The sequence below is a fragment of the Phascolarctos cinereus genome, unplaced genomic scaffold (assembly GCF_003287225.1).
Source record: "Phascolarctos cinereus isolate Bilbo 61053 unplaced genomic scaffold, phaCin_HiC Scaffold_2;HRSCAF=192, whole genome shotgun sequence".
NCBI lineage: Eukaryota > Metazoa > Chordata > Mammalia > Diprotodontia > Phascolarctidae > Phascolarctos > Phascolarctos cinereus.
In genome coordinates, this window is record NW_027555625.1 from 284,976,760 (window position 1) to 285,003,627 (window position 26,868).

At 35.9% G+C, this 26,868-nt stretch overlaps 1 protein-coding gene and 1 long non-coding RNA gene across 3 annotated transcripts in view; one reads left to right on the forward strand and one right to left on the reverse strand.

The window, feature by feature from the left end:
- Positions 1-13,560, forward strand: part of ITFG1 (integrin alpha FG-GAP repeat containing 1) — a 227,548-nt gene extending 213,988 nt beyond the window's left edge. For both annotated transcript variants that reach the window (XM_020985105.2, XM_020985106.2), the window contains 4 exons: positions 4,484-4,608; positions 5,295-5,377; positions 11,347-11,464; positions 13,155-13,560. In XM_020985105.2, the coding sequence (XP_020840764.1) occupies positions 4,484-4,608; positions 5,295-5,377; positions 11,347-11,464; positions 13,155-13,214 (386 nt within the window). In that variant the 3' untranslated portion in view covers positions 13,215-13,560. The remainder of the gene's footprint in view (positions 1-4,483; positions 4,609-5,294; positions 5,378-11,346; positions 11,465-13,154) is intronic.
- Positions 12,104-26,868, reverse strand: LOC110207347 (uncharacterized). Its single transcript, XR_013484755.1, has 3 exons — positions 26,751-26,868; positions 24,111-24,202; positions 12,104-12,182 (listed from the first exon to the last, which is right to left on the reverse strand). It is a non-coding gene; the product is annotated as an uncharacterized LOC110207347 (long non-coding RNA).

Here is a 26,868-nt window from a genome sequence, read left to right on the forward strand (position 1 = left end):
AGTCAAATTGGATGTAGAATATGTGAGATGAAGTGCATGAAACCTAGAAAGTTAGGCTGGAACCAGATTGTGAAGCATTTTAAAAGGTGAGTTGGTATTTTATCATAGAAGCAAGAGGGAGCCACTAGTGTTTACTGGGCTAGAAAGAAAAGACATAGTCAGAACTTTACCGGAATATCAATTTGGCAACTATGTGGAAAATGTATTAGAGAGGGGAGAGGCTGCAGACAGGGAGTCCACTTTAAAAGTTTTTGCACTAGTCCAAGTGAGAGGTGATGAGGGTGATAGTCATGTGGGTGAAGAGAAAGGGACAGGATGTTGCTAAAGTTGTAAACCTAGGTATGGAAGTAATATGATACTCTCCATAGAAATAGAGAATTTAGGACAAGTATAATATTGGGACGGGGGATGCAGGGAGATGAAAGATATTAAGTTCTATTTTAAACATGTTGAATTCGAGGTGCTTATGAGACATCCAGTTGTCCAATAGTTTGTGTTATAGGACTAGAGTTTAGGAGAGAGAGTGAAATTGGATATAAGACCAGAGAGTTATCTGCCTAGAGGTGATAATTAAACCCATGGAATCTGATGAAATAATCAAGAAAAAGAGCAAGGAGAGAAGAAATGGTCTATGACAGAACTCTAGTCTAAATGCATACTAAAAGGTGAAGCAAGGATGATGATCTCACAAAGGAAACAATAGAGACCAGACAGGCCAGAAAAGGACCAAGAGAGAACAGTATCATGAAAACCTAGGGGGAAGCAGGGGTATTTAATCAAGACAAATGCTTTAAAGAGATTGAGAAAAATAAGAATTGAGGGAAGGCCATCAAATTCCACAACTAAGTTCATTGGTAGCCTTGGATAAAGAATTTTCAGATGAGTGGTGAGGTTGGAAGCCAGATTGCAAAGGATTAAAAAGGGAGTGTGAAGTGAGAAACTGGAGACAGAGAGTATATAACTGATGGCTTTTTTTCTTGGGTTTTAGATGTGAAAGGGAGGAAGATACAGAACAGTGGATTGCTAAATCCTACTGATTATACCTCTGCTATGTCACTCACATCCATTCCTTTATATCTACTCAAAAAGCCACTCTGATTCAAGCCTCTTTTACCTCTCACTTGGACTGTATTAATGCTTCTTAAGAAGTCTTCCTAACCCCACTCTTCCTGCCTGTCCTGTCTACCCTTTCACAGAGAATACTAATCTTCCTGAAGCACAAATCTGGCCATGTCATTCCTCTGCTCAGAAACCTTTAGTGACTCCCTAACTCCTTGGAGTGAAATTCAGAGAGCTTCACAATCTTGCTCCTCCTTAACCTTTCACATTTCTCCCTTTCCTATATTCTAAATTCTAGCCAAACTGGACAATTTGAATTGTGCATTCCATTTGCCTCTATGGGTTCATTAAAGTGTCTCCCACACCTTGACTCAGCTGTTCCTCTGAATTCCTGTCTTCCTTCAAGATTTAGCTCACATACCACCTCCTTCATAAAGTCTTCTATATCTTCTTCCAAACTGATAATATATTCTTCCTTCTCAAATCACCTTATATTATACTTATTCTCATACATGCTATAATGAGGAAAGAAGGAAGGAAAAGTGTCAAACATTTTTAAAAATAATAGAAGCAAGCAAAAGAAAGTTCAGAATAGAATAATATGAATAATATGTGTGTGCATGGGGGGGGAGAAAGAAAAAGAGAGTATATAAGCAGGTCAATGTTGGTACTACCATGCTAAGTTCATGTGTGTGTGTATAGTTTAATATATTTATGTATGTATATTATGTATTCCCAAGAAAAGCTATACATAAATCTGCAATTTCACATATATCCTGTTTTTTTTTATATAGAGAAATGCTCATTTTTAAAAATGTTTAAGTTAACAAAAAATTGTTTATAAAATAATGTAAAGGAAGAGGAAACAGAAAATGTTTTGCTTTGGGGAGTATACCAAATACTTAGAATAATGCCTGTATGTATATGTATGTATTATGTGTATATGTATACATATAAGCATTAAGAGGGAACCACTGGAGTTACTTGTGTTGGGTCTTATACAGATGAGTGGCTGGAGACAAAGGTATGAAGGTAGGCTATGCCCCAGAGCAGTGGTGTCAAACTCAAATAGAAACAGATCCCTTTGGTCCATATTGATTTAGAAAACCACAACTTTTTATTTTTAATGTTTTGTTATATTTTATTTTGTTCAACATTTCCCAGTTACATTTTAATCTGGTTCAGTTTGACACATCTGCCCTAGGGGCAGGTTAATTGTTTCTGCTGACCTTTTTCATAGGTAGCTGAGCTAGTAAAATCTCAGATCCTTGCCTTTACATCTGAAGGGTCTTACATTTCAGTATCTCTATCTTTTTGTCCTTCTAACCTTCAACTTTGATTAAGTCCAAAGAAGTTATACTATCATAATAGTGGATATGAAAGGCAGTATTTTGTAGCAGATAGACAGCCAGTCTTGGAGTCAAGAACTAAGTTCAAGTTAACCTCTGACATATATTGTAAATGTGAACTCTTAGGCAAGTCAATTAATTTCTGAGTGTCTGAAGTTACTTTCTAAGACCATATAAACTACAGAGCAGGTGCCAACCTGCGTTGGTAGAGGGGTTTCCTCATTGGAAGTTCCTGCAAATAAAATCACAAATCTTGTTTCCTCCCCTCACCCCCATCACCACCACCAAAAAAGAATAGTGGTCAGATGTTCCATAAAATTATAGAGCTTTTTAAGAAGAATATTCTTACTCTACTGAGGTCAAGAATTGCTATAATTTTATAAGAATTGTATAAGTAGAAATATAGAATATAAGGCAAATTATCCTCCCCACTTGGATTTGGTGAATTATTACTACTTAGCATTTGTACAGTACTTTGACAGGTATTCCATAGTTACTCTTAGTAGTGATAGTTTCACTCACCTATTGATAAAAATTCTTTTTTTAGTTTCTTTCAGTTAGGTATCGACAGAATCAGTTGCTGCTATTTATTTTGGCATCTTCCATCCATTATCGCCATTTACTAAGCACCTGCTATATACAGAGCATTCTACTAGAAATGTACAGAAATACAAACAATTCAGAAATAATCTTTTTCCCATGGAGCTTATAACATACCGCCCAAAAAATGAGGTTCACAAATATGCACTAAATATAATGGAAAACAGAATATTATAAGAGAAGTATATACAAAATGCTTTTCAAAGTCCTAGGAAGAAAAGATGTGTAACTAGTAGATCAAGTTATCTTATGAAGTAGGAAGCATTTGAGCTGGGCCTTGACTTTTAGAAGGCATCTGCAGTGTGTATCATTAGTTGTGATAGGATGGTTTCTAGAAATGCTTTCTTTACATTGTGCCCATATATCCTGTAACTCAGGTTCTATAAGACCCACAAAGCTAGTTTGTCGACATATGAGTAAAATCCTTTCTAAGGCCTACCTTTAAAGGACTGGTGTTAAATCTGCTTCCTGCCGGTAGGCTCCAGGTGCAGGATGAAGCATACATTTTCAGACCCATCCTATCTATTGCTTTGTTTGCTTAGCTGTACTGTGAGGGTTTGTGGAATGACAGTGGTGTAAAAAAAAAAAGGGACATCCATAAAACATTTTAAAAGGAAAAGAGTCATTTTTTAAAGTCACTACTAAGCATACATTCCAGTGGCTTCTCATTGCTATATAACATATTAGTGACAGCATTGTCTCCTTTACTTTTGTCCAAGACTGTGATTTCATTATAATAGGGAGCTCCCAGTGAGGAAAACTCCTTCTCCCAATGCAAATCTACAACTGTTATGCAACTTATAGAGTCTTAGAGAACTGGCCTAAAGCATAGAAAAGTTAACTGATTTTTGCCCAGGGTCATACAGACAGCATCCATCAGAAGGATTCAACCACAGGTCGGAATTTGTTATGTATGTTATATGTCAGTCCATGAAAGGTACCTTCTAATATATAATTCTAGCTACCAAGTCATATCTTGCTAGGTATTTGATAGATGCTAAATTTTACACCTGCAGCGATGTACTGCATTCTCTATTAATTCCTTACATAACCTACATTGATCACTGAATCCAGGCTCCAAAAGGATGACCTTTCTGTAGTTTCTTATGGTGATGACCTAGTGTGAATTGCCATCATAAACCCCTCTATTTCCACATGATCATGATCATGATCATGATCATGATCATGATCATGATGATGCCATAAACTTGGAGTGCTTATGGCCATGGTTGACATATATTCTGACTGGCATCTAGAACAATACCTAATAAGTTAATACTCTATAAGTACTGATCAGTTATCATGGTTTGTGAATTGTTTTCATCTTTGTGCAATGTCTATGGTTTTTCCTGGAGATTTGGCTGGAATTGGGCATTTTAAGTGCATTTAAATTTTTTTAAGAATCTCACTTTTCATCAGCATTTCATTAAATAAAGCCGTATTAACAATGTTTATCTTTTTGCATTTAATTCTAGCTGGGCAACTCAGCCAGTCAGCACATTTATCTCTTCAGTTGCCTTATAATGTACTGGGTTTAGGTCGAAGTGCGAATTTTCTTGATCACCTTTATGTTGGCATTCCTCGTCCATTAGGAGAAAAGGTAAGTTGAGTTTATTTTGCTGCCCACAATCATCTATCACTTTGTTTCTAAAATAATCTGATTTTTTAAAAGTTTATACGCTTTTAAAGACAAATTGAAATAACTAGTTGAGAGTATACTATGTAGTCATAATACCTCAAGCACACAACCACTAAAGAATAAAGGTAGCATTTAGTGAGACCAAAAACAATTCGTCCCTGAAAAGGTTGGAATAACTTTTTGCCAAGAATTAGCATAGGAATAATTGCCTCAGTTTTGACTTAATTCAAAGGTATTAACATACTAGTAGCCTAATAATACATACCAATGATTCCATCCAGATATTAATATATACCTTTCAGTTCAATTTAGCAAAAAAAAATTTACTCAGCACTTATTAGTGTAAGGCAGAGATGTCAAACATGCTGCATTTTAATGAGAACCAGATTAAAATGTATTTTGGAAGTATTTAAATAAATAAAAATACAACAAAACATAGTTAAATGTTAATATGTGGTTTTCTAAGCCAATATGCAGCCTGCAGGAGTCCTTAGGTACTCCTTAGTGGCCTTCTTTGTATATTAATTGGACATTACTGTTGTAAGGTACTGTGCCATTCTACTTGTCAAACAAATTATTTTAGTTTTAAAGTGTTTTTAACTGAATTAGAGTAAAATTGTTTAAACTGTCATAAATTCTTTTTCTAGGCTATACGAAAACAAGAGTGGACTGCAATCATTCCCAACTCCCAACTCATCGTCATTCCATATCCACACAATGTTCCTCGGAGGTAATGTCAGTGCTTGAACAAAATTTGGTAAAATGATACTGTCAACCGTGCAAATCAAAGATGCAATTCCCATGTCAGAGAAAACCTCTCTAGTTCCCACTGTGCTCCACTATGAGTGCCATTAGTTAATTTCTTTAAAGGAAGCCTTAAAAGACTAAGCATGCCTACAGAAAAGGTCTCTGACACTTTTCATGAGGAACAATTTAAATTCTATTAGAACAGCAGGTTAACTAATTTGAAATTTATACATGTATTAATTAAATAAATTGATTTTCATTCAACAACTGCATATTCTGGAATTTCAGGGTAATAATAGTTTCATGGAAATGGTTTTCTAAATACGTACTGCTGTTTATTTGTATTCGATTTGCAATGGACTGAACCATTTATTTTTCGTTCCTAAATGGTCATCATTTTCTTTCCTTTAACTTATCACGTTAATTGTATTCTCTTTTTAAAGTACAAAATAATGAAGTTATTCATGTGAATTTTAAAATTCATTGTGGAAAAAATGAAATGGATATTAGCCAGCTCTCATGTCATGAGAGGATACACAGGCTAAGTTTTTTCCACTCCCTGTATAATGAGCATGCATCTGTGTAGGCATGGTGAGTCCTGCATGTAATAGTTCTACCACACATACATGCTGATCATAGCCATAGAGTTACTTTTTTCATATGAATCTATGATCTCATCTTTGTGGGGAATGTGTATGATAAAAAAGTTCTATAGAGTTTTAGAGAGAGAGTTGCCTGGAATGCTGAGAGCTGGTATGTGTCAGAAATGTAACTGGAACCTAGGTCTTACAATGCCAAGGCCGACATTCTGTCTACTATGTCACACCTCCTCTCTTTTAAAGATATCTAATTCTTAAAGTAATAGGAGGCCTTTTGTTATCAATTTGTGTGCTTTACAGTGTTAAACTAGGCATAGGAGCCTGCTGACACAGTAGATAAAATGCTGGTCTTGGAGTCGAAAGTTCTGAGTTCAAATCATGCCTCTGGCAATTATTAGCTTTGTGACCCTGGGCAAGTCACTTAATTTCTTGGATTAATACCTCGGATTCCTCATCTGTAAAATGAGGATAATAGCACCTAACTTCTTGGGTTTTTCTAAGGGCCAAATGAGATAACATGTTTTGAGGTTTGTAAAACACTATAAGGGACAGATAGATAGATAGTCGTTCAGTCATGTCTAACTCTTCATGACCCCATGGACCTATGGGGTTTTCTTGACAAAGATACTGGAGTGGTTTGCCATTTCCTTCTCCAGTGAATTAAGGAAAACAGATTAAGTGACTTGCCCAGTGTCACACAACTGCTAAGTATCTGAGGTGGGATTTGAACTCAGGTCTTCCTGACTCCAAGCCCAGCATTCTATCCACTGAGTCTTCCAGCTGCTTTATAGATAGGGGTGTGTAAAAATATATGTATATATGTACATGTGCTCTATGGTTGATTATATATAGTATATTATACGTAACACAGTGAGAGAGAACATGTGGTGCTTTGCAAACCCTAAAACAGCAAATAAATGCTAGTTGGCAGTGGTGGTGGTGTTATTATTATTATTAGTGTAATCAAGAGATAGACATGGCTAAGATTTTGGTTTTGGTTTGAGGGGCAGAGGGGCAAATAGTAAAAGTTCGCTGTGTGGCCTGTATTTTTTTAATACAGTGGCATATTTATAATTGATTGTTTTTCTTAAGCTAGATTTTTTTTTGTCTGCTTAGTACAGCAAGAAAAATATACTATAATTCAATGAATCAAAATGGAGCTGGGGAAAAAAAAGACCCCCTGCCCATTTTCATAAATTAGGTAAGTTGAGGGATTAGCTTGATGTAATTAATAATACTTATTTTCTTCAGGTGCTTCTTCACTGGATTTTTATTTCCATTTCTTTTAAATTTCTTTTTGCTACAAATCCCTAAACATTTTTATCATCTTACTGTTTTGGAATAAATTATCTTTTCAAATTTATGTACATAATAAAACACACATTGATTTCAGCTTTCACTATATTTTGAGATATATTGACTAGTGGCTAACCTTACTAGTCAATAAATTTTAATTATGGTCCTCTGAGAAGTCAATATCTACTTGCTATTCATCAGAATGATCTTAACTTTATTAAACTTTTTAAATGAATATATAACTGTTCTCAGAGAGAACAGAAAGTTCTCTTTTTGTATGTCAGTCCCTGCAGCATTGGTTATAAACTATGAGCTGTGCCTCATCGCACTGCATGTTAAACTAGGATGTATAGTGTGGACTTTTTAATATTTTTTGTGATTGGTTTCAACATAAATTCAAGGCATATTTACCCTACATCGTTTTGATAGAAGTCAGTGAAAGGAGATAATAAATAAATGTAAATACCAACAAATTAGATAGTAATTTATGAAGTAAGTGTTTCAGAGCCTTTTCGTATATGGTTATTTTAAAAGGCAGTCATACAGTGTTTCACATATATAGATAATGATCAACAAAGCATTGCACTCTAATGTCAGTCTTATGTTATATGAGTCTTAAAAAAGCAAGATATGGCATTCAAAGGATTTAATTCAGTAGTGAAATTTTTAGGTAAAGTGGGATTTAGTTTAAATAAGTATTTAGCAAATAGTTCTTCATAGCCAACTACATCTTTATAGTCAGTTGACTAAAAGAAGCAGAGTAAAAGACTTCATTGTGTTTGTCGTTTAGTCATTATATTTGACCCTATAGTAAAATATTTAGCCTTAAAGTTTCTCCCCAAGCCACAAATAGTCTTGAATGCATATATTAAGATCATATAAGATTGGTAAATACCACAAAAATAACCATATTTGATAATCCTCTAATTATTAACTCCTGGCAAAATGCAAAAAGGAATGTGTGTGTGGGTGTGGGTGTTCACTGAAGGCATTCTCTGCTGTCATGGAGAATGCCCTGAACAAGATCACAATGGAAAAAAGATCCCCTAAAGATGGTGAGATCCTCTAGGTACTCCTGTTTGCAGAGATACTGTGTTCATTTTATCAAGTACCAGAACATTATATAACCATCTCAATAAGATCCATGATTTAAGAAAAGAGGTCATCAGCCCAAGTTCATACAAAAACATCTAAATTATGAAAAATGTCTATTATCAAGACTATGGCATTCAATTAAATAGCTAGCGCATTGAGTTAGTACATTAATCACATATCTGGGACAGGCACTATGTGTGGACAGTGAGTTGGACCCAGAATTGACCAAGAAGAGAGCAGCAGGCTGGATTACATTTGGGAAACTGTTCATTGATTTTAATGATCTGAGCAGTTCCCTAATAACAGGCTCCATCTTTTCAACAATCAGCCAATCAACAAGGAATTATTAAGTATCTGTTACGTCCCAGGTACTGGGGATACATGTACAAAGGCAAAGAATGAAATAACCCATAATAGGAGAAACAAGAAGTGTGCATATCTGTGTGTGTACACACATATGTACATATACACTTACATGTATGTGCATATATACATTTACATACATATACACATAATGCATAAAGTGAATAAATACAAAAATACAGGATTTCTCAGTTTATCTGAGAAAAAGAAGAAAAAAATAAGAGAAACAAAAGTGCTCTGCTGATGCAAATTGTGGGCTAACCTATCCCAGAGGAATCAAAGTTGTCTCAAGTGGCAATGGAGACATGCATGGAGGTATACATGGGTTGCAGCTTATTTCCACCAATGACCTGTGATCAAAGATTGAGCATGAGGAATATTAGTAAGGAATTGTATGATCATAAAATGTGGTGAGCTAGTTAAATGACAAGATCAAGGGCTAGAAGATAGAAGGCCCAACCACCCAACTGATACCCAAGAAATAACAAAAAGCCTATAGGAAAGAATCTACCATGTTGGACCTATCTTCTGTGGGAAATCTATGGGAAAATATGGAGAAGAATCACATAAGATGTGATGATTGTGGATAAATTGCCATCTGAACTGATGGAGAGAATACCCACATCAATAAAATAACAGATCCATTTAACAATAATTCTTTAAAAAGTATATTTGTATATAGAATTCCCCAAGGATTTGTCCGTGGCCCTCAACCATTCAACATTATTCAGTGACTTAGATGAAGGCATAGATAGAATCCTTATTAAATTTACAAGTGATATAAAATTAAGTTAAACAGCCAATACTTTGGAAGATAGGATCTAAAATGATCTTAATAAGCTAAAATTGTGGATTAAATCTAATAAATTGAAATTTTGTGTGGAGATTAACATAAAGTACTTCACTTAATTCCAAAAAATAAATTTAACAAGGATGGAAAACGTAAGGCCTGGCTACATAACAGTTTATGTTAAAAAAAAAATGTCTAGAACTTTTAGTAATCTGTCAGCCCAGCTAGGTGGTGCAGTAGATAGAGCACTGGGCCTGGAGCCAAGAAGACCTGAATTTAAATCCAGTCTCAGACACTAGCTGTGTGACCCTGAGCAAGTCACTTAACCCTGTTTGCCTCAGTTTCCTCATCTGTAAAATGAGCTGGAGAAGGAAATGGCAAACTACTCTAGTATCTTTGCCAAGAAAACCCTGAGTAGGGTCACAAAGAGCCAGGCATGACTGAAGTGACTGAACAACAAAAATGATTCAGGAGTGTGAGAAAGGCAACCAAATATGCTGGGTTGATTTTGGGCTCCTTCTCAGCACGTAGTATTCAGTACTCTACCCTGGCCACACAAAATCATAGGACCGTGGATGTACAGCTAAAAAGAACTTGAGAGGCTATATATCCCACTGCCCCCATGGTACAGGTAAGAGATTATGGCAAAGCTAAGATTCAAACCAAAGTTCTTTGACAGTTTCTCCCCCTCATCACACTGCCTCCTTGACATCTAGAATGCTGTGTTTAGTTCCCAGCATCACATGTCCAGAGGAGGATGGCCAGAATGGTGAGGGAACCGGAGACCATGCCAAACCAATAGAAAGAAGACAGTAGAAGAAATTGGGAGTTTGTCCCAAAGAATACTTAAAGGAGATGATATCTGCCTTCAAGTATTTATTATTAGAGTCATAACGTGGATGAGGGATTAAATTTGTTAACTCTTGGCTCTAAGGAGCAAAACTAGGAGTAATAGGGAAGATTTGCAGAGAGGTAGGCATAGATTTAGTGTAAGGAAAATCATCTTACCCATCAGTGCTGTCCAGAAGTGGAACTGGCTGTCCCACAAGGCCACTGGAGATCTTCAAGCAGACACACACGCCCATTTATCAAGGATAGGCAGGAGGATTCTTTTTTAGGAACAGTATGGACAGTGTGATACTAAGATCTCTTCCAGTTCTAAAATGCTGTGATTCTGTGACTGTCCAAAATACCTCTGAATACTTCCTTAATAATAATGGTGTGCATTTATATAGTGCTTCCTAATTTACGTACTTTTCTTATAGCAACCCTGATAGGTAAGGAATGCATTATTTCCATTTTATCATTAAGGTAACTAAGGCACAAGAAAGTTGCATGACTTGCTTGTGATCACATATGGAGTCAGTGGAAGAGCTAGAATCCAAACCCAGTTCAGCTATACCATTCTGGGTCTCATTGAGAGCAGTAATTCAGATAAGATGGGCCTTGAGAAAACAAGTAAATTATTAAGTTAAAAATTCAATTTTATGTTTGAGTAAAAATTCTCAAGTCCTAAGTCCAGCACTGCAAACCATACTAGGCAATATCTTTTTTTTTTTGGGGGGGGGGTAGGGGAGGCAATCAGGGTTAAATGACTTGCCTTGCGTAACACAGCCAGTAAATGTCTGAGGTCAAACTTGAACTCAGGTCCCCTTGACTCCAGAGCCAGTGCACTATCCACTTTTCCACCTAGCTGCCCCATAGTTGGCAATATCTAAACTGTTGTGCTTTTTGTTTAATTAAAATGATCACATGTTTGTTGGTTCTATAGAAACAAGCAATTTATATTTTCTCTGTTCTGGTCTTTAGCTGGAGTGCTAAACTGTATCTGACCCCAAGTAACATCGTACTGCTCACTGCTATAGCTCTCATCGGTGTCTGTGTTTTTATCTTGGCAATAATTGGCATATTACATTGGCAGGAAAAGGTATGTTCAATTAATTGAAGGTTTAACTTTGGATAGTATCATGCTTATTAATTGCCACAGAAATATTAAATAGAGCAGTGTTCATTCAAATGTATGGTGTCTAAGAATCGCTGATTTAAAAAAAATAAATAACTTCTGCCCAGAATCTTACCTTCCCTGATAAGACTCTCATTAATATCTTTTTAATTAGTCAAACCTTTTGGAAACCAACACAGTTCTAGAGGATGACTACTTTATACTAAAGCAATTTAGAGACATAGAGCCTATACATTGCTCTTTTTTATGGAAGTGTGTTAAGCCTTGAAAAGTCTTATTAGTAAATGTTTCCATGAAAAAATTTACAATACTCTTAAATATGTATTTTCCCTCCACTGGTTAAAATTGTTATATGTTATACCTATTTTGCAAATGAAAAAAAACCGAGGCACAGGGAAGTTAAATGTTTTACTCAAGGTTAAAGTGGCAAGCTTCTTTCTTTATCTGCTGTTCTCTACACTAAGCTAAATTACTTTCTGTGTTTTCGGTGCCATCAGCTGAAAAAATTTTTTTCTAAAGTGGGGAAGGACAGGAAAGAGGATTTTTATGCTCAATTTCACATAAAGGGAAAACTCAAGCTCACCAGTGAATTCTTTATTAGTGTGTTTTACAAGTTTATGCAAGCTTAAGATTACACAGAGAGTTTTCATTTTTTGGCTCCCATTCTATTCATCTTCTCCACCTGAGAAAGCAAGCAATGAAAGTTAATATCTGACCTAACTGTAATCACTGTTGTCCATTTAAATTAAAATTTTTTTTACTTAACATAACTTTTTCATTATTCCAGGGAAAACATAGGATATAGTCATGATGCTGATTAGGTTTCATACACTCAATTTCCTAAATATTATCATTCCCCTAAGTGTCTGAAATGTTAACCTGTATTCAAGTAACATGAGATTGAGATTTAATTTGACTGATAAGACTCAGGCTGACAGCCCATCTTTAACTTGTCTTGTTTTCTAATGTAGCAGAAAGCAAATGGTCTGAAATATTATATAGGACCATCAAACTTCTACAACAACAACAATAATAATAATAATAACAAATATATGAATCTCTTAAGATACCTGATTACCAGCATACACATCCCACAGTAATGACATGTCAGAAAATCATAGATTTAAAACATACTCACAGGTATATGTCTACTTATCATTTAACCAAACAATGATTAAAGGGCTATATATTTGCCCAGTTTAATTTCTTAACATGAATTTTAAGTTAATTTAAGTTAAAATTAAGTTGATTTAAGAAATGATTCAAGAGGTGTATATATATATATATATATCACCGATTCATTCATTGTGTTGCGTATTCACCTCTGCTTTAAAATTAAGAACATGTAAAAAGTTCAAATGTTATTTGTTAAATTAATTTAGTAACTTATTTGTATTATGTAAGTACTTAAAATATTTCCTAAGGAAGCAGTTTAAAATCCTCACTTGCTATCATTAATAGTAAAACGGATAACCATGACCTACAGTGATTTTGAGATTATTGTAATATAAACTCATCGATTAGTCATTAATGATGAGGATGCCAAAAATGAGAAAGAAAAACAAATTCTTTTCTCAGACTTATAATTAACATGTTTGGAAGATACCAGAATGTGCACTGAAATCAAAAATTTCTACAAACTTTTATTTTTCAGAAAGCAGATGACAGAGAAAAACGCCAGGAAGCTCATCGGTTTCACTTTGATGCTATGTGACCTGCCCTAAGTATGTAATAATGAAGCTGTTGTTCATTTGCTTAATCAAAATACTAACTGCTAGCTTGAAGAAGAGAATTGGAAGAGGGCTATTTTGAATGATCTATTTATAAATATTGCATTTCTTAGTATTTATTTGGTTAAGTATTAAGGTGTAAATGTGTCACAAGGTTTTTTTGGTAAGCACTTTGTATGGGATAAATTTTTGGTCTCCGTTAAATAAAAGTTGTACTTTTTTTTCATGGTCAGGGTCCTACTGCATGTACTGTGCTATTTATAAACTGAACATCTTCCAAAAATAATGACAGAAAAGGCATCATGTGTAAATAAAAATAATTTAAATGAGTATTTTTGTGTCTGAGCTATTTGTATTGGCCTTGCAATCTATATTCCTGTGATGCAAATTCTATTTTTATAAAGGGTTCTTCAGTAAAGAAGTATCAAAGGACTCACACATCTATTATGATAGCTGTAATCTAAGGGCTTCTGACTTGTATCAATTTGATCTCTTTTCTTTTTTTCAAATGGGCGCATGCAATGAAATCTATAGTTTTAAGTATAAAAAATACACAGCAGAGATTTTCATGGCATCATTGTATGTGATTGCAAAAAAAAAACTGGAAGCAATCTTAAGTGTCCAGTAATAGAGGGAGGGTTAAATAAATTGTGGTACGTTGATGTAATTAGTATACTATAATGCCATCAAGATGGACAAGCATAAGAAATACAAAGAAATCTGTAATGTCATTTAGGAAATAAGCAAAATTTAAAAATCAAAACCAGAAGAACAGAATATATACTAACTATAACCATAGTTAAGAGGGAAAAGTAAACGAGAATGAATTGACAAAGAATCCCGATAGGCCGTTAGAAGGGAGTGACTAAAAAGCTACTATACTTTATGAGGTTTAAATTAATTCATTTAACTGCATGTAGTTACTAAGCAATTTTAGTTTGTTATGTTATTATTCAATATTGAGTTTTAATAATATTTAGTACTGAGCAACACATCTAACAGTCAGCAAGCACAGGTATTTATGCCTATATATGATTTATATGTGTATACATACATCTGCATACATATATAATAATAGCTAACATTTATGTTGCTGTAAGTTTGCAAAGTACTTTATATGATCTTAGTTAATATGTTTATATACAGCATATGGGACAGACTTGTGATTTGATATAGGAAGCTTTTTCTACTGATGTAGATAAGTAACTCATAGTCTTGTCTGGGCCACTTAGAATTGCCAATGGTCATACAGTTCCTATGTGTCAGAGATAGATCTTGAATCCAGGTATTCCTAATTTTATGCTTGCCCTGTGTCTACTATATCACTTTTCAAGCATATTGTTGTATTTTCTGACATGAAGAGTCATATTCTTTTAGAGCCTGACTTTAGGAAGTTGATATTTTAAAGATTTGTTAACAACTCTAACTAAATATTCTCAAATGCATATTCTTATCACATAATCATAACTATATTAACTTATGAAAAAATTACAAGACCATTGGGATTTCCTAATAGGAGACATAGAGTAAAGTAAAAACTCACATCCAGGGATTGTATCTTATAGCCTGTACCCCAAGGTAATGTTCCAAAATAAAGAAGCTTTAAAGTAACCCATAATTCACATTAAGGTATTGATGTAAAACATCATTCTAGACTTCATATCCCAAAAAATTAACTTAAAAATCTTTACTGACAAATGGAAATAAACAGTATAGAATTAAAAAATGCTAGTAATTTCACTATATCCAAATGTAGCTACTGTAATAAAGTCTCTGAAAATTTTGTTTTGTTCTGTTAGATTTGTTCCTTTAGTTCATGGAATGACTTTCATGTATTTCATTTGGGTAAATCTATAAGTTTTTCTCAAAAAAAATTTCTTAAAATTTTGTTGGTTTTTAAAAAAGTAATCAACTAGATTTTTTTTATTGTTGTTACACTCATGTCCAATTCTTCGTGACCCACTATCATCTGAAGTCTGTCCAAGCTCATGTTTGTTGCTTCCATGACACTGTCTATCTGTCTCATCCTTTATCATTCCCTTCTCCTTTTGTCTTCAATCTTTCCCAACATCAGGATCTTTTCCAGTGAGTCCTGTTAAAGTATTTAAGCTTCAACTTGAATATTTGTCCTTCCAGTGAATAGCTTGAATAAATTTCTTTAAATATTGACTGATTTGATCTCCTTGCTGTCCAAGGGACTCTCAAAAGTCTTCTCAGCACCACAGTCCTACCAGAAGCCCAGAAAATTAGGCCCAAACAGAAATTGTGAAAGAATAAATACTTTAATGAAAATATAAACTTCTTGGCAGGAAAGGATCTAGACCTATGACTTCATCAGTGTAGGGAATTCCTAGTGAGAGAAGTTTACAAATGCAACAACTGTTCTACAACTTAAAGTCTTTGCAAGTTGCCCAGGGTACAAAGAGGTTATATGATTTGACCAGAGTTATTCAGCCAATATATGTCAGAGGTGGGATTTGAACCCAATATATCACCCTTCTTGGTTTTTTCCTGCTTCCTATATAAACACATATTACTGTTAATATAGCAAGGAAGGAAAGAAGTTTACCAGATTTGATTTGAACTAAAACTACATGAATTTTTTTAAACTTTTGTGTAAAGTTTTAGAAAAATTATTTTCTACTCCCTTTCAAAGCATTTGGCAGCATAGATGATGCTCAGTGACTTTTATATGTAGTATACAACTAAGCCAAATAATGATTTTTTTTCCTATCTGCCAGCAATTTGGGAGGTAGTCATAAAATAGCAAGGTAGAAGACTATTGCCACCAGATCTAGAACTAGAAAGGACCTTACGTGAGGAAACTGAGGCCTAGAAAGAGGAATCTGAGAACTGAAAGAGAAATATAGGTCCTCAGAGTTGCAAAGTTGCTTTAAAAAAATAAAAGACTTCAAATCCAACCCATACCTGAACTAAAACCACCTCAACTATACCTGACAAGTGTTCATCCGGCATTAATTAGAAGACATCTAGTGAAGGGCAACCTCATTATCTCCCAAGGTAACACATTCCTCTTGGAGGTAAGTCTGTTATGAAGTTTTTCCTGATACCAAAACTAAATGTGCTTTGGCAACTTCTACTCATTCCTTCCACCTCTGCCCTGTTAGGCCCAAGCAAAACAAATTTCCTTTTCTGTGTGACTGCCTTTCAAGTGTTTAAAGATAGTTATTCTACACCCACCTAAATCCTACTCAGATTTAACATCCATACTTCCTTCAACTGATCATAATAGAAACTTAAGTTGAGGCCCTATTACTGTCCTAGTTCCTGTTCCTTTCCTTTGTTGTGCATTCTCCAGTTCATTGCTGTCTTTCCTATAATGTAGCAAGCCCAGGACTGAATACAATACTCTGGATGGGGTCTGATCAGGGCAGAGTACAATGATACTTATCTCCAGCCTGGACCTATTCTTTTAATGAAGCCTAAAATAATATTAGCTTTCTCATTTCTCTTATTGCAACTGTTAACATATTGCGTTTCAGTACATACAAACCACCCTAATATTTTTCAGATGAACCCCATGCAGCCATGCCTTTCTCCTCCCCACATTGCACTTCAGATGTTTATTTTTTTTAACTCAAATATATGACTTCACATGTAACCTTATTCAATTTAATCTTATTACTTTATCTTGCAAGCTATCCATCTCCTAATAGAAAGATGACAGACTCAAGGTGCAAGGAGATGGACGTTTTTGGACATGACCAATGTGGTAATTTGTTATGCTTGACTATGTATCTTTGTCACAAGGGTTTTCTTTTTTTTTTTTCAGTTAGGGAAGTGGGGAGGAGAAGGGGGCTTGAGATTGGATTGCCAAAAAGAAAAGGAAAGAGTTATTCAAGCATTTTTTAGGATAGCAGGAAACACAAACAGAACAGCTTTGAAAGATACAGATATAGTTTATTACATACTTAAAAGGAAAAGCTGTTGTCTATAATATGATTTCATGTATAATCCTTTCTCCGTTCTATCTGCAAATACTCATTTTATTTGATGTTTAAGTTCAGAATTTAAAATTAAAATTTTGTTTTATTCAATTCTGCCTAATATTTAACAATACTGAGCCCTGCAAGGTTCTTGGGGCACCCTCCACTGGAGACTTCCTTGCAAGGTGACATTTCTCTTTGCGCCTGGCCATTTAATCAGTTCCAGACTACCTTATTCTCAGCTGAGTCCACATCTTTCCATCTTTTCCTTAAAATAGGATGAAAGACTAAATTGCTTTGCTAAAATCCAAGTAAACCATGTCTACTGCATTCCCCTGATCTATCAGTCTCTAGCTGTTAAAAAAATAAAATAAAATAAAAAGAATATGAGGCAAAAAAATAAAATAAAATAAAATAAAAAGAATATGAGGCTAGGCCAGCATGATCTGTTCCTGAAGTCATGCTGGCTCTTTGTTGGTGCTTCATGATACCCACTAACCATCTTCATGATACATTCTGGAATTTTTCTAGGAGTAGAAGTGAAACTCATAGGCCTATGATTTGTACAGTACTTGGTGACATAGTATTTAATAAATGCGTATTAACTGACAGCAAAATACATTGTCCCTTTTGAGAATCAGGATATTTAGGAGAGGATTCTGGGAAGATAGCAGAGTAGGTCAGAAAACTCCAGGCTCTCCAAATTTCCTCTACAAAAAAGACAGAACATCACCCCAAAGTGAAAGTAGAAAAGCAAAAAAAAAAAAAGTTGGGGTAAAGCAATTGTCCTCCTAAGACTACTTTAGAGGACTTCAGTAAAGATTCAACTTCCCTGGTGGAGGTTTGACCTAAATGAAGTGCAAACACTTCCAGGTAGACTGTTGAATCAACAAACAAGAAGCCCTAGGGGCAGCTGGGTCTGGAGGCAGGCTTAGACTCAGGAACTTTCACCTCATGGACAGTATAGGGGTTGTCCTGACAGCTGAGGAGGGGAAAATTGAAGGACCCTCTGCTGTCAAGGGATGCTGTGCTGACCAGACACAGTTCCAGGCTATGGCTTCTGGCAAGAAAAAAGGAGCACAATGGTGAATGTGGTAGCAGAGGGGAGGAGACCCTGCTGGCTGTGGGCACTTGCAGGAGAATGGAGTCCCTGATTTCGATTCCAGGGCAGAGGGAGAGCTGAAGTTCATAGCCCAGGAGGGACTGCAGGAAGCAAGAGCATTTGTAGGACAGTGTGGCTGGGGGCCCTAGCCATGGCTTAGGGGTAGGGGGAGTGCCTGAGGTGGGGCCCTAGACAGAGCTCAAAAAATAACAGTAAGAAGGACCTGAGACTTGAGGCACCATTCTCCACACACAGGGACTAGAACCTGATTATAATAATAAGCTGCTTAAAAATAGAATAAAATAAAAATGAGTAAGCCAAGGAGAAAGCACCCAACCACAGACAGCTACTATGGGGATAGAGAAGATCTGGGTTCATATTCAGAGGAAGATAGTGAAGTTTAAAAAAGCCATTACTTTTTCAAAGAGAAATGTCAAATGGTCACAAGCCCAAAAAGAGTTCTTGGGGAACAGCTAGGTGGTACAGTAGATAGAGCACCAGTCCTGGAGTCAGGAGGACCTGAGTTCAAATCTGGCCTCAGACACATAACACTCACTAGCTGTGTGACTCTGGGCAAGTCACTTAACCCCAACTGCCTCACCAAAAAAAAAAAATTCTTGGAAGAGGAGGAAAAAAGAGCAATCCAAGAAAATTATGAAAAGAAAGTTAACCAACTGGAAAAAGAGATCCAAAAACTTAGGAAAATAATTCCTTGAAAACTAAATTGGGCAAGGGGAAGCAAACAATGTTATAAGACACCAAGAACTAATAAAATCAAAAGAATGAAAAAATAGAAGAGAATATGAAACATCTCATTAGAAAACTGATCTGGAGAACAGATCGAGGAAGAGACAATGTAAGAATTGTTGAACTACCTGAAAGTTACAATTTTTAAAAAAAAGAATCTTGATATAATATTGCAAGAAATTATTAAGGAAAGTTGCCCTGAAGTTCTTGAACAAAAAGGTAAAGCAGAAATAGAAAAAATCCACTGATCACCACCTGAAAGAGATCCCAGGAGAAACATAAGATAAATTTTAAAAAACAATTTTAAGGGACTCAAGGTCAAGCTGTTTACTTCTTATATGTGAAAATGCTATCAATACGCCTAAGACTGTCAATATTATTTTGGGTAGTTTGAAAGAAAGGCTTGGGCTAAGCTGAGCATGATGGGGTGGTTCTAAAAAATAAAACTGGATGGGGAGAGGTAAAAATGAGCAATTATCTCATACAAATAAGGTGTGAAAGGAAGAACTGATACAGAAGAAGCAAGTGGTGGTGCTGGAACCCTGCTCTCATCAGAAATGGGTTAAAGAGGGAAAAACATAATCTAAAAGAGTTATAAAAGTCTTCTAAATTTCTAAAGAAATAAGAGGGCTGAAGATAAGATAAAGTAGGGACTTTCAAAAGGGTGTGTAGATTAAGAATTAGGAGGGTTAGGGAGAGGATAAGGGAAAGACTTTTAGACTAGTGGGTCGATTAAGAAATAGGGCCAGGTAGTAGTTAGAAATAAATTAAACAGCACTGGCGCAGAAGTCAGGATGACATGAGTTCAAATCCAGCCTCAGACCAAATACGTGACACTTACTAGCTATGTAACCCTGAGCAAGTCACTTAATCCCAATTGCCTAAAATAAATAATAAATTTTTTAAAAAGAAATAAACACATGAGAAGGGATAGGATAAATAGGGTAAGAAGGTTAGTGAGGAAAAATAGGATGGAGGGAAATACACAACAAGTAATTATAACTCTGAATATGAATGGGATGAATTTACCCATAAAAACAGAAATGGAAAGCAGCATGGATTAAAAATCTGAATTCAACAATATGTTGCTTACAAGAAACACAATAAAAAATGAGACATACACACAGAGTTAAAAAAAAAAGGGCTGGAGTAGAATTTATTATGCTTCAGCTTATGTTAAAAAAAAAAAAGCAACCCTTTGACCCAGCATTAGCACTTGTAGGGCTGTTATCCCAAAGAGATCATACAAATGGGAAAAGGACCCACATGTACAATAATATTTATAGCAGCTCTTTTTGTGGTAACAAAGAAAAAGAATTGGAAATTGAGGGGATGCCCATCAACTGGGGAATGGCTGAACAAGTTGTGGTATATGAATGTAATGGAATACTATTGTGCTATAAGAAATGATGAGCAGGTGGACTTCAGAAAAACCTGGAAAGACTTGTATGGACTGATGCTGAGTGAAATGAGCAAAACTAGGAGAACATTGTACACAGTAACAGCCATGTTGTGCAATGACTAACGTTGATAGACTTAGCCCTTCTCAGCAATGCAAGAATCTAAGCCATCTCCAAAGGTCTCATGATGGACAATGCTATTGATGTCCAAAAAACCAACAAAAAAAAACACGCGGTTTGAATGCAGATCGAAGCATACTATTTGCTTTTTTTTTTCTTCTGTTTGTTTTGTTTTCTCTTTCTGGTGGTTCCTCCTCTTGGTTCTAATTCTTCCTTACAACATCTTGACTAATGTGAAAATATATTTAACAGGAATGTACATGATAGCCTATTCAGATTGCGCACCCGACTTGGAAAGGGAGGTGGGGAAGGAGGGGAAGAAAAATTTAAAACTCAAAAGCTTATGGAAGTGACTGTTAATAAATCAAAATAAATTAATAAAAAAGCTTTCCAAAGTTAAAGCTGGAATAGATTTAATTAAAAGAGACAAACAAGGAAACTATGTGTCACCAATATCATTCAATATTGTTTTAAACCATTTAAAATAACTGTAGACTGGGGCTCTCACTGATTGGCCAACACTAGGTCCCCGCCCAAGCCTCATTGTTTGGGTTTGATGGCTCAGAGTCTGTTTAAACAGCAATTGTTTCTATTTTGGCCAGAAAGCCTAAGGGTCTTCCCCTCAGGTTGATTTTCTTTCTTTCTTTCTTTCTTTTGACTAGGTAAAAGAGAGCTTTGGGTTTTTTGGGGGTGGGGGTTGTGTTTTGTTGAGTTGGGTTTTTTTTTTTGCCTCATTTCTTATCTAGTCTTAATCACCGATTGGGTGTTGCCTCAGACAAACTGAGATCTGGGAAAGACCTCAGCTTAAAAGGGCCAAGGTCTCCCACTGCATCTGGGACCATCTCCAGTTGTCCTGATCTATTTCTTGCCACTGGACCCAGATGGCTCCTGAGAAGAGAGTGAAGCTGGTGACCTTGCACAGCCCTGCCTCACTTAAATCCAATTCCCTTGCAAGTCAAGATATCACCTTCCTGATGTCATTGGTATTCTTTGAGAACAAAGGACACAACCTGAGAATATAACTTCCAAAACAGACCCAGGAACTACATGAACATAGTTATAACACAGTCCTTGTACAAATAAAGTAATATTTAAATAATTGGAGAAATACTCATTGATCATGGGTAAGCTAAGACAATATCATAAAATGACAATTTTGTTTAACCTATTTATTCGATGCCAGCCCAATTAAATTATTTTTAAAAATATATTTTACCTAGTTAGAAAAACAGCAAAATTCATTTGAAAGAACAAAAGGTCAAGAATTTCAAAGAAACTAATGACAAAAATGTAAAAGAAGCAGGATAAGCAGTACTAGATTTCAAACTAAGGCAATAAATATCAGAACTATCCGGTACTGGCTAAGAAATTGAAAGGTAGATCAGTAGAACAGAAATAGACATATAATACACAGTAGCAAAGGACTATGGTAATCTTGTGTTTGACAAATGTAAAGATTTAAGTTTTAGGGATAAGAATTCATTAATTTTTTTAAATGGTTGGGAAAGCTGGAAAGCAGTCTGGCAGAAATTGGGCATAGAACAATGTCTTAAACCACATACCAAAATAAGGTCAAAATGGATACATGACCTTGGCATAAAGGGAGATGTCACAGGAAAATTAGCAGAACATGGAACATATTACCTACCAGACTCATGGATAGGAGAACAAACTTACGAATAAACAAGAGATAGAGAGCATCATGAGGTATAAAATGGATAATTTTGATTGTGTTAAACTAAAAATGTATTGTACAAATAAAATCAATATAGCCAAGATTATAAGGAAAGTAGAAAATTGGGGGGAAAACTTTCATAGACAGTCTCTCAGATAAAGGCTCATTTCTCAACTACATAAAGAATTTTGTCAAATATATAAGAATACGAGTCATTCTCCAATTTATAAATGGTCAAAGGATATGAACAGGTAGTTTTTCAATGAAGAAATCAAAACTATAAATATTCATATGAAAAAATGCTATAAATAATTATTAATTAGAGAAATGAAAATTAAAACAGATAGGCTAAATGATAGATGCCCTTCAATTAGGAAATGGCTAAACAAGTTGCAGTATATGGTTGTGATAGTATACTACTAGGCTGTAAGAAATGAGCTGGTTTTAGGAAAATGGGAAGACCTGGACCTGTGAAGGAAGATACTATCCACCTCCAGAGAAAGAACTGACAAACAGAAATATGTATAGTATGGTGTTACATGTGTGTATATGTGCATGTGTATCACTGTTTAATTGTAGCCTTCTCTAAGGAAGGGTGGGGAGAGAGAAAAAAAATAAAAAAGAAAATTTAGAAACACAGAAAAGCTGGGTAGTTTTGAAAACAATTTTTCACATAGTTTTTAAACAAAAAAAGCAGTCTGAAAAAAGTAAACAAACTGAAAGGTTTTGTATTGAATCCTCTCTTCTGCTGTGTACATAGAAATGTTCTTTTTTTCTCATTTTGTATTTAAGTTTAAAATGAATTAATTTTTTTAATTAGGATATTTGCTCTTATCCAACTCTCTGGTGCTCTCCTATTCACAATGTTCTTTTGAAGAAAAAAAAGCTTAAGAAGTTGACAATCAAGGAGGGAAATAAGAAAACACCTACCTGCCCTTTATGAATTTAAGTCAGATGAACTATATATCCTAGAGTAAAAGTGTTACACTCACTCTTGAGAGCTGCCAGAACCAAACGTTTAACCAAATAAATAAAAATACAACATAATGTTAATTTGTGGTTAATATGCAGTCTGCAGGGATCTCTTTAATTTTGACACTACTGTCTAAAGTGCTGAGAATCAATCAAGTATTTATTGAACATCTGTTATGTACCAGAAACTATTCTAGATGCTGGGGATCTTAGTACACAGAATAAAACAATCTCTACCCACAATGAGCTGAGGAAGACAAAAAGATAAAAATATGTATATACAGCATAAAGTTAACGAAAGTAAATAAATAATAAAATATAAAGTTAATACAAGTACTTAAATGTGTGTATATATATATACATATATATACATATATATGTATATATGTGTGTGTGTGTGTGTGTGTGTGTTCACATACACACACATGCAGTAATAAAACACAAGGAAACCTGAAAGGGACAACACTAGAAGTTGGGGGGGTGGGGGTCAGCAAAGGCTTCTTCATGCAGAAGCTGGTGCCTGAGCAGCACCTTAAAGGAAGAAAAGTCTATGAGTTGGAGGTAAGGAGGGAAAACATTCCAGGTGTAGCAAACAGCCAAAGCAAAGAACAGCTGGGAGATGGAGTGTCATATGTAAGTGTAGTGGTAATGTATTTTGATATGACAACATATTTGTGATCTTTTGATGTTTCTCAAACTCAATTTTGTCATGTAGGGCTTATCTTGAAACTGATTTCTGATGCAGCTGTGGAAATTTACTAGTTGACTAGAAAAATCCTCCATGCCTTGGCTTCCTTTGATTGTGTATTCTGATAAGCTACTTTCCTTCTTGGCATAAGGCTATCACTGTCAAGATGATCCAAAGTTAGAACATTGAGTGGTCCTCCACTTAGTCTGCATATACAGATAAGACTTACCACCACTCAGATGCTCAAGTGGAGATGTCTCATCCTCTCCTGGAAAGTGAGGGGAATGCCCTATCCCTGTCCAGATGGTCAAACAGAATATCCTAGAAAAATTCCAGTCAAATACCTAGTCAGTGGAGCAATCACTGCCAGTCCCTTGACTGCAGGATGGTCTCCCTCCCTTTGCTAATGCCCAGGGATCAGTTTTCCCACCCCACAGGGATTACCTAATCCCCTATACAGAACTCCCTCAGTCTATGTCTCTCTCTCTTCCCTGTCCCCATTTAGGTTCCTCAGCCATTGAGTTGCTTCTCTCTGGACCATTGTACCCTACCCACTGACAGTGCTTGTGAATGTCAATGCACCATTAATAAAGCTTCCTAGGATGACCCTTGGAATCATCTCTTCCTGATAAAATCTGATCAAACCAGTTGGTTCGGTAACAAGCCAAGAAAGGGTCACAAGTACCTCTCTTTAGCTCACAAGCTACTGACCAAAGTTCCCGGTAGCAGCAGCTCTGCTGAGAGGGATTGGCAGTTTGCTTCCTAGCCTCCCTCTCCCAATCTTCTCTGGAGAAAATAAGGGCCAGTATCTCCCCTTAAATCATAAACCACTGCTCAAATCTGGGACTATGCAGCCAGATGGCTGCCTTGATACCCTGATAAGCATGGTGACATGATTCACGACTTGAACACAAATGCTCATGTTTCACCAGGAGCGTTTTCTCTATCATCTTAGACCTATGAGTGCTGATCAAGGCAGTGACCAGAGCCCCTGATACCTCTACCTTTTCAGGCAAGATTCCAAAGCCTGAACTGAATGCCTCGGGAACAGAGAATTCCCCTTCTGTTCTACTCTCTTGGATTTATAAGCCACTGACCAGAGCCAGGATAGGACTTCAGGTCTGCTGTGACTCAATGGTAGGGAACTCCTTCCTTATATTGTAGCTATACCTGCGCCCTCAAAGCAAAACAATAAGAAACAGAGAAAAGACTGGTTTGGATGGATTTCAGTATGTGGAAGGGGAGAATGTCTGATGAAAGGTAGGCCCAGTTGTGTGTGCTTTAAAAGCTAAACTGAGGAGCTTATATTTTATTCTAGAGAACTGGCAGATGTGATCGCTGAGCCATTGTAAGTTATCATTCAACGATCAGTTAAATACCAAGAAATGTTTGTCGAATTGAATTATCACTAACAATGACTCAGCAATCACACTATCAGTTCCTTCAGTACCCTAAAATATAGTTCATCTAAACAAATTTATCTGAACTTATCAACCACAATGTACTTTCACATCTCCTTATTTATCTTGAATGTAAATTCCCTTACACATTTTTTATTTTGCCCTTTCCTATCTTCTTAGTAGAAGAAACAGAAGCAAAAGGGTTGAATAGTTCTGTCTTTCCTCACCCTCAGTCCCAACCACCCAAAATATTGGTGCACAGAAGCCACTGAGAACAACCTCTCTGAGCAAGAATACCTTCTAACTATTGCTCAAAATAGTCATCTGCTTTGTGCTTAACGATTTCCCGTGAGAGGCCCTACTCCCTCTTATGACAGTCCATTCACTTCCAGAGAGCTATAATCACTATGAAGATTTTTTTCGTAAGTCAAATATAAATTACTTCTCTCTGAACTGTAGATCGCCATTGACACAGAGATTCTACTATTATACTTATACCCCAAGTAGGCCCATTGTTAAGAAATTCCCAATAAACCCAAAAATATTCATAGCTTTTTTTTGTAAAAGCAGAGAGTTAGAACACAGCATATGGCCATCAATTTGAAAATGGTTTGTTGTGGTGGTACAGAATGGAATGGAATGTTGCTGTGCCATAAGGAAAAATAAACATGAATACAGAGCTATAATACTGAATCAATAAACATTAAGCACCTACTATGTGCCAGGCATTGTGCTGAGTGTTTGGGGTTACAAAAAGGCAAAAAAAAAAAATCTCTGCCCTCAAGGAGCTCACAATCTAATAGGTAAGCAAGTGTATACAAACAAGCTATATACAGGAAAAGAGGGGTTGAGAAAGGCTACCTGTAAAAGATGAGATTTTAGTGAGGACTTAAAGCCAGGCAGGTCAGTAGTTGGAGAAGACACAAGAAGACATTCCCCACTCCATTCCTTTTCAGAGATGAAAAGTCCTTGGATATGGTACAGGTATGTCCTCAGAAATATCATTTCCCACCCATCTACACTCATTTTTTACTTGTTTGGCTTCTCCATCATGCCCCCAGTAAACTCATCAGTAGGCAATCTCATCATCTTGAAAGATCCCAACCTTGTTACTCACACCTCATCAGTACCCTCTACCCCTTTGCTAAAGCCATAAACTCCTCCATTTAAGGAAAGGGAACAGGACTGGCATCTCAGACATCTCATTTCCTCCTGCTGCTCCCCACATTCATTTTAGACTTCTCTGGCTTCTCTGGCAACACTCATTTTGGACACATTGGCTTTTTCACCATTTCTCCATTCTGAGTATCTCCCCTACTCCTTTTCAGCTTTGTGTGTTGTCTTCCTTCGTTAGATTGTAAACTCCTTGAAACCAGGGACTTTTTTTTTATATTTGTATTCTTAGCACTTAGCACAGTGGCTGGCATAGAGTGCTCAATAAATGTTTATTGACTATTGGTATATTGTACCTGTTTCCAGAATTTTTCCAATGTACTGATCAGTTCTGCTGCTTTTCCTCCTCTTTTTTCTTTTTTTTCTTTAAAAAAATATATCACATGGGATGGCTTTCTGGGAGAAATGATGGGG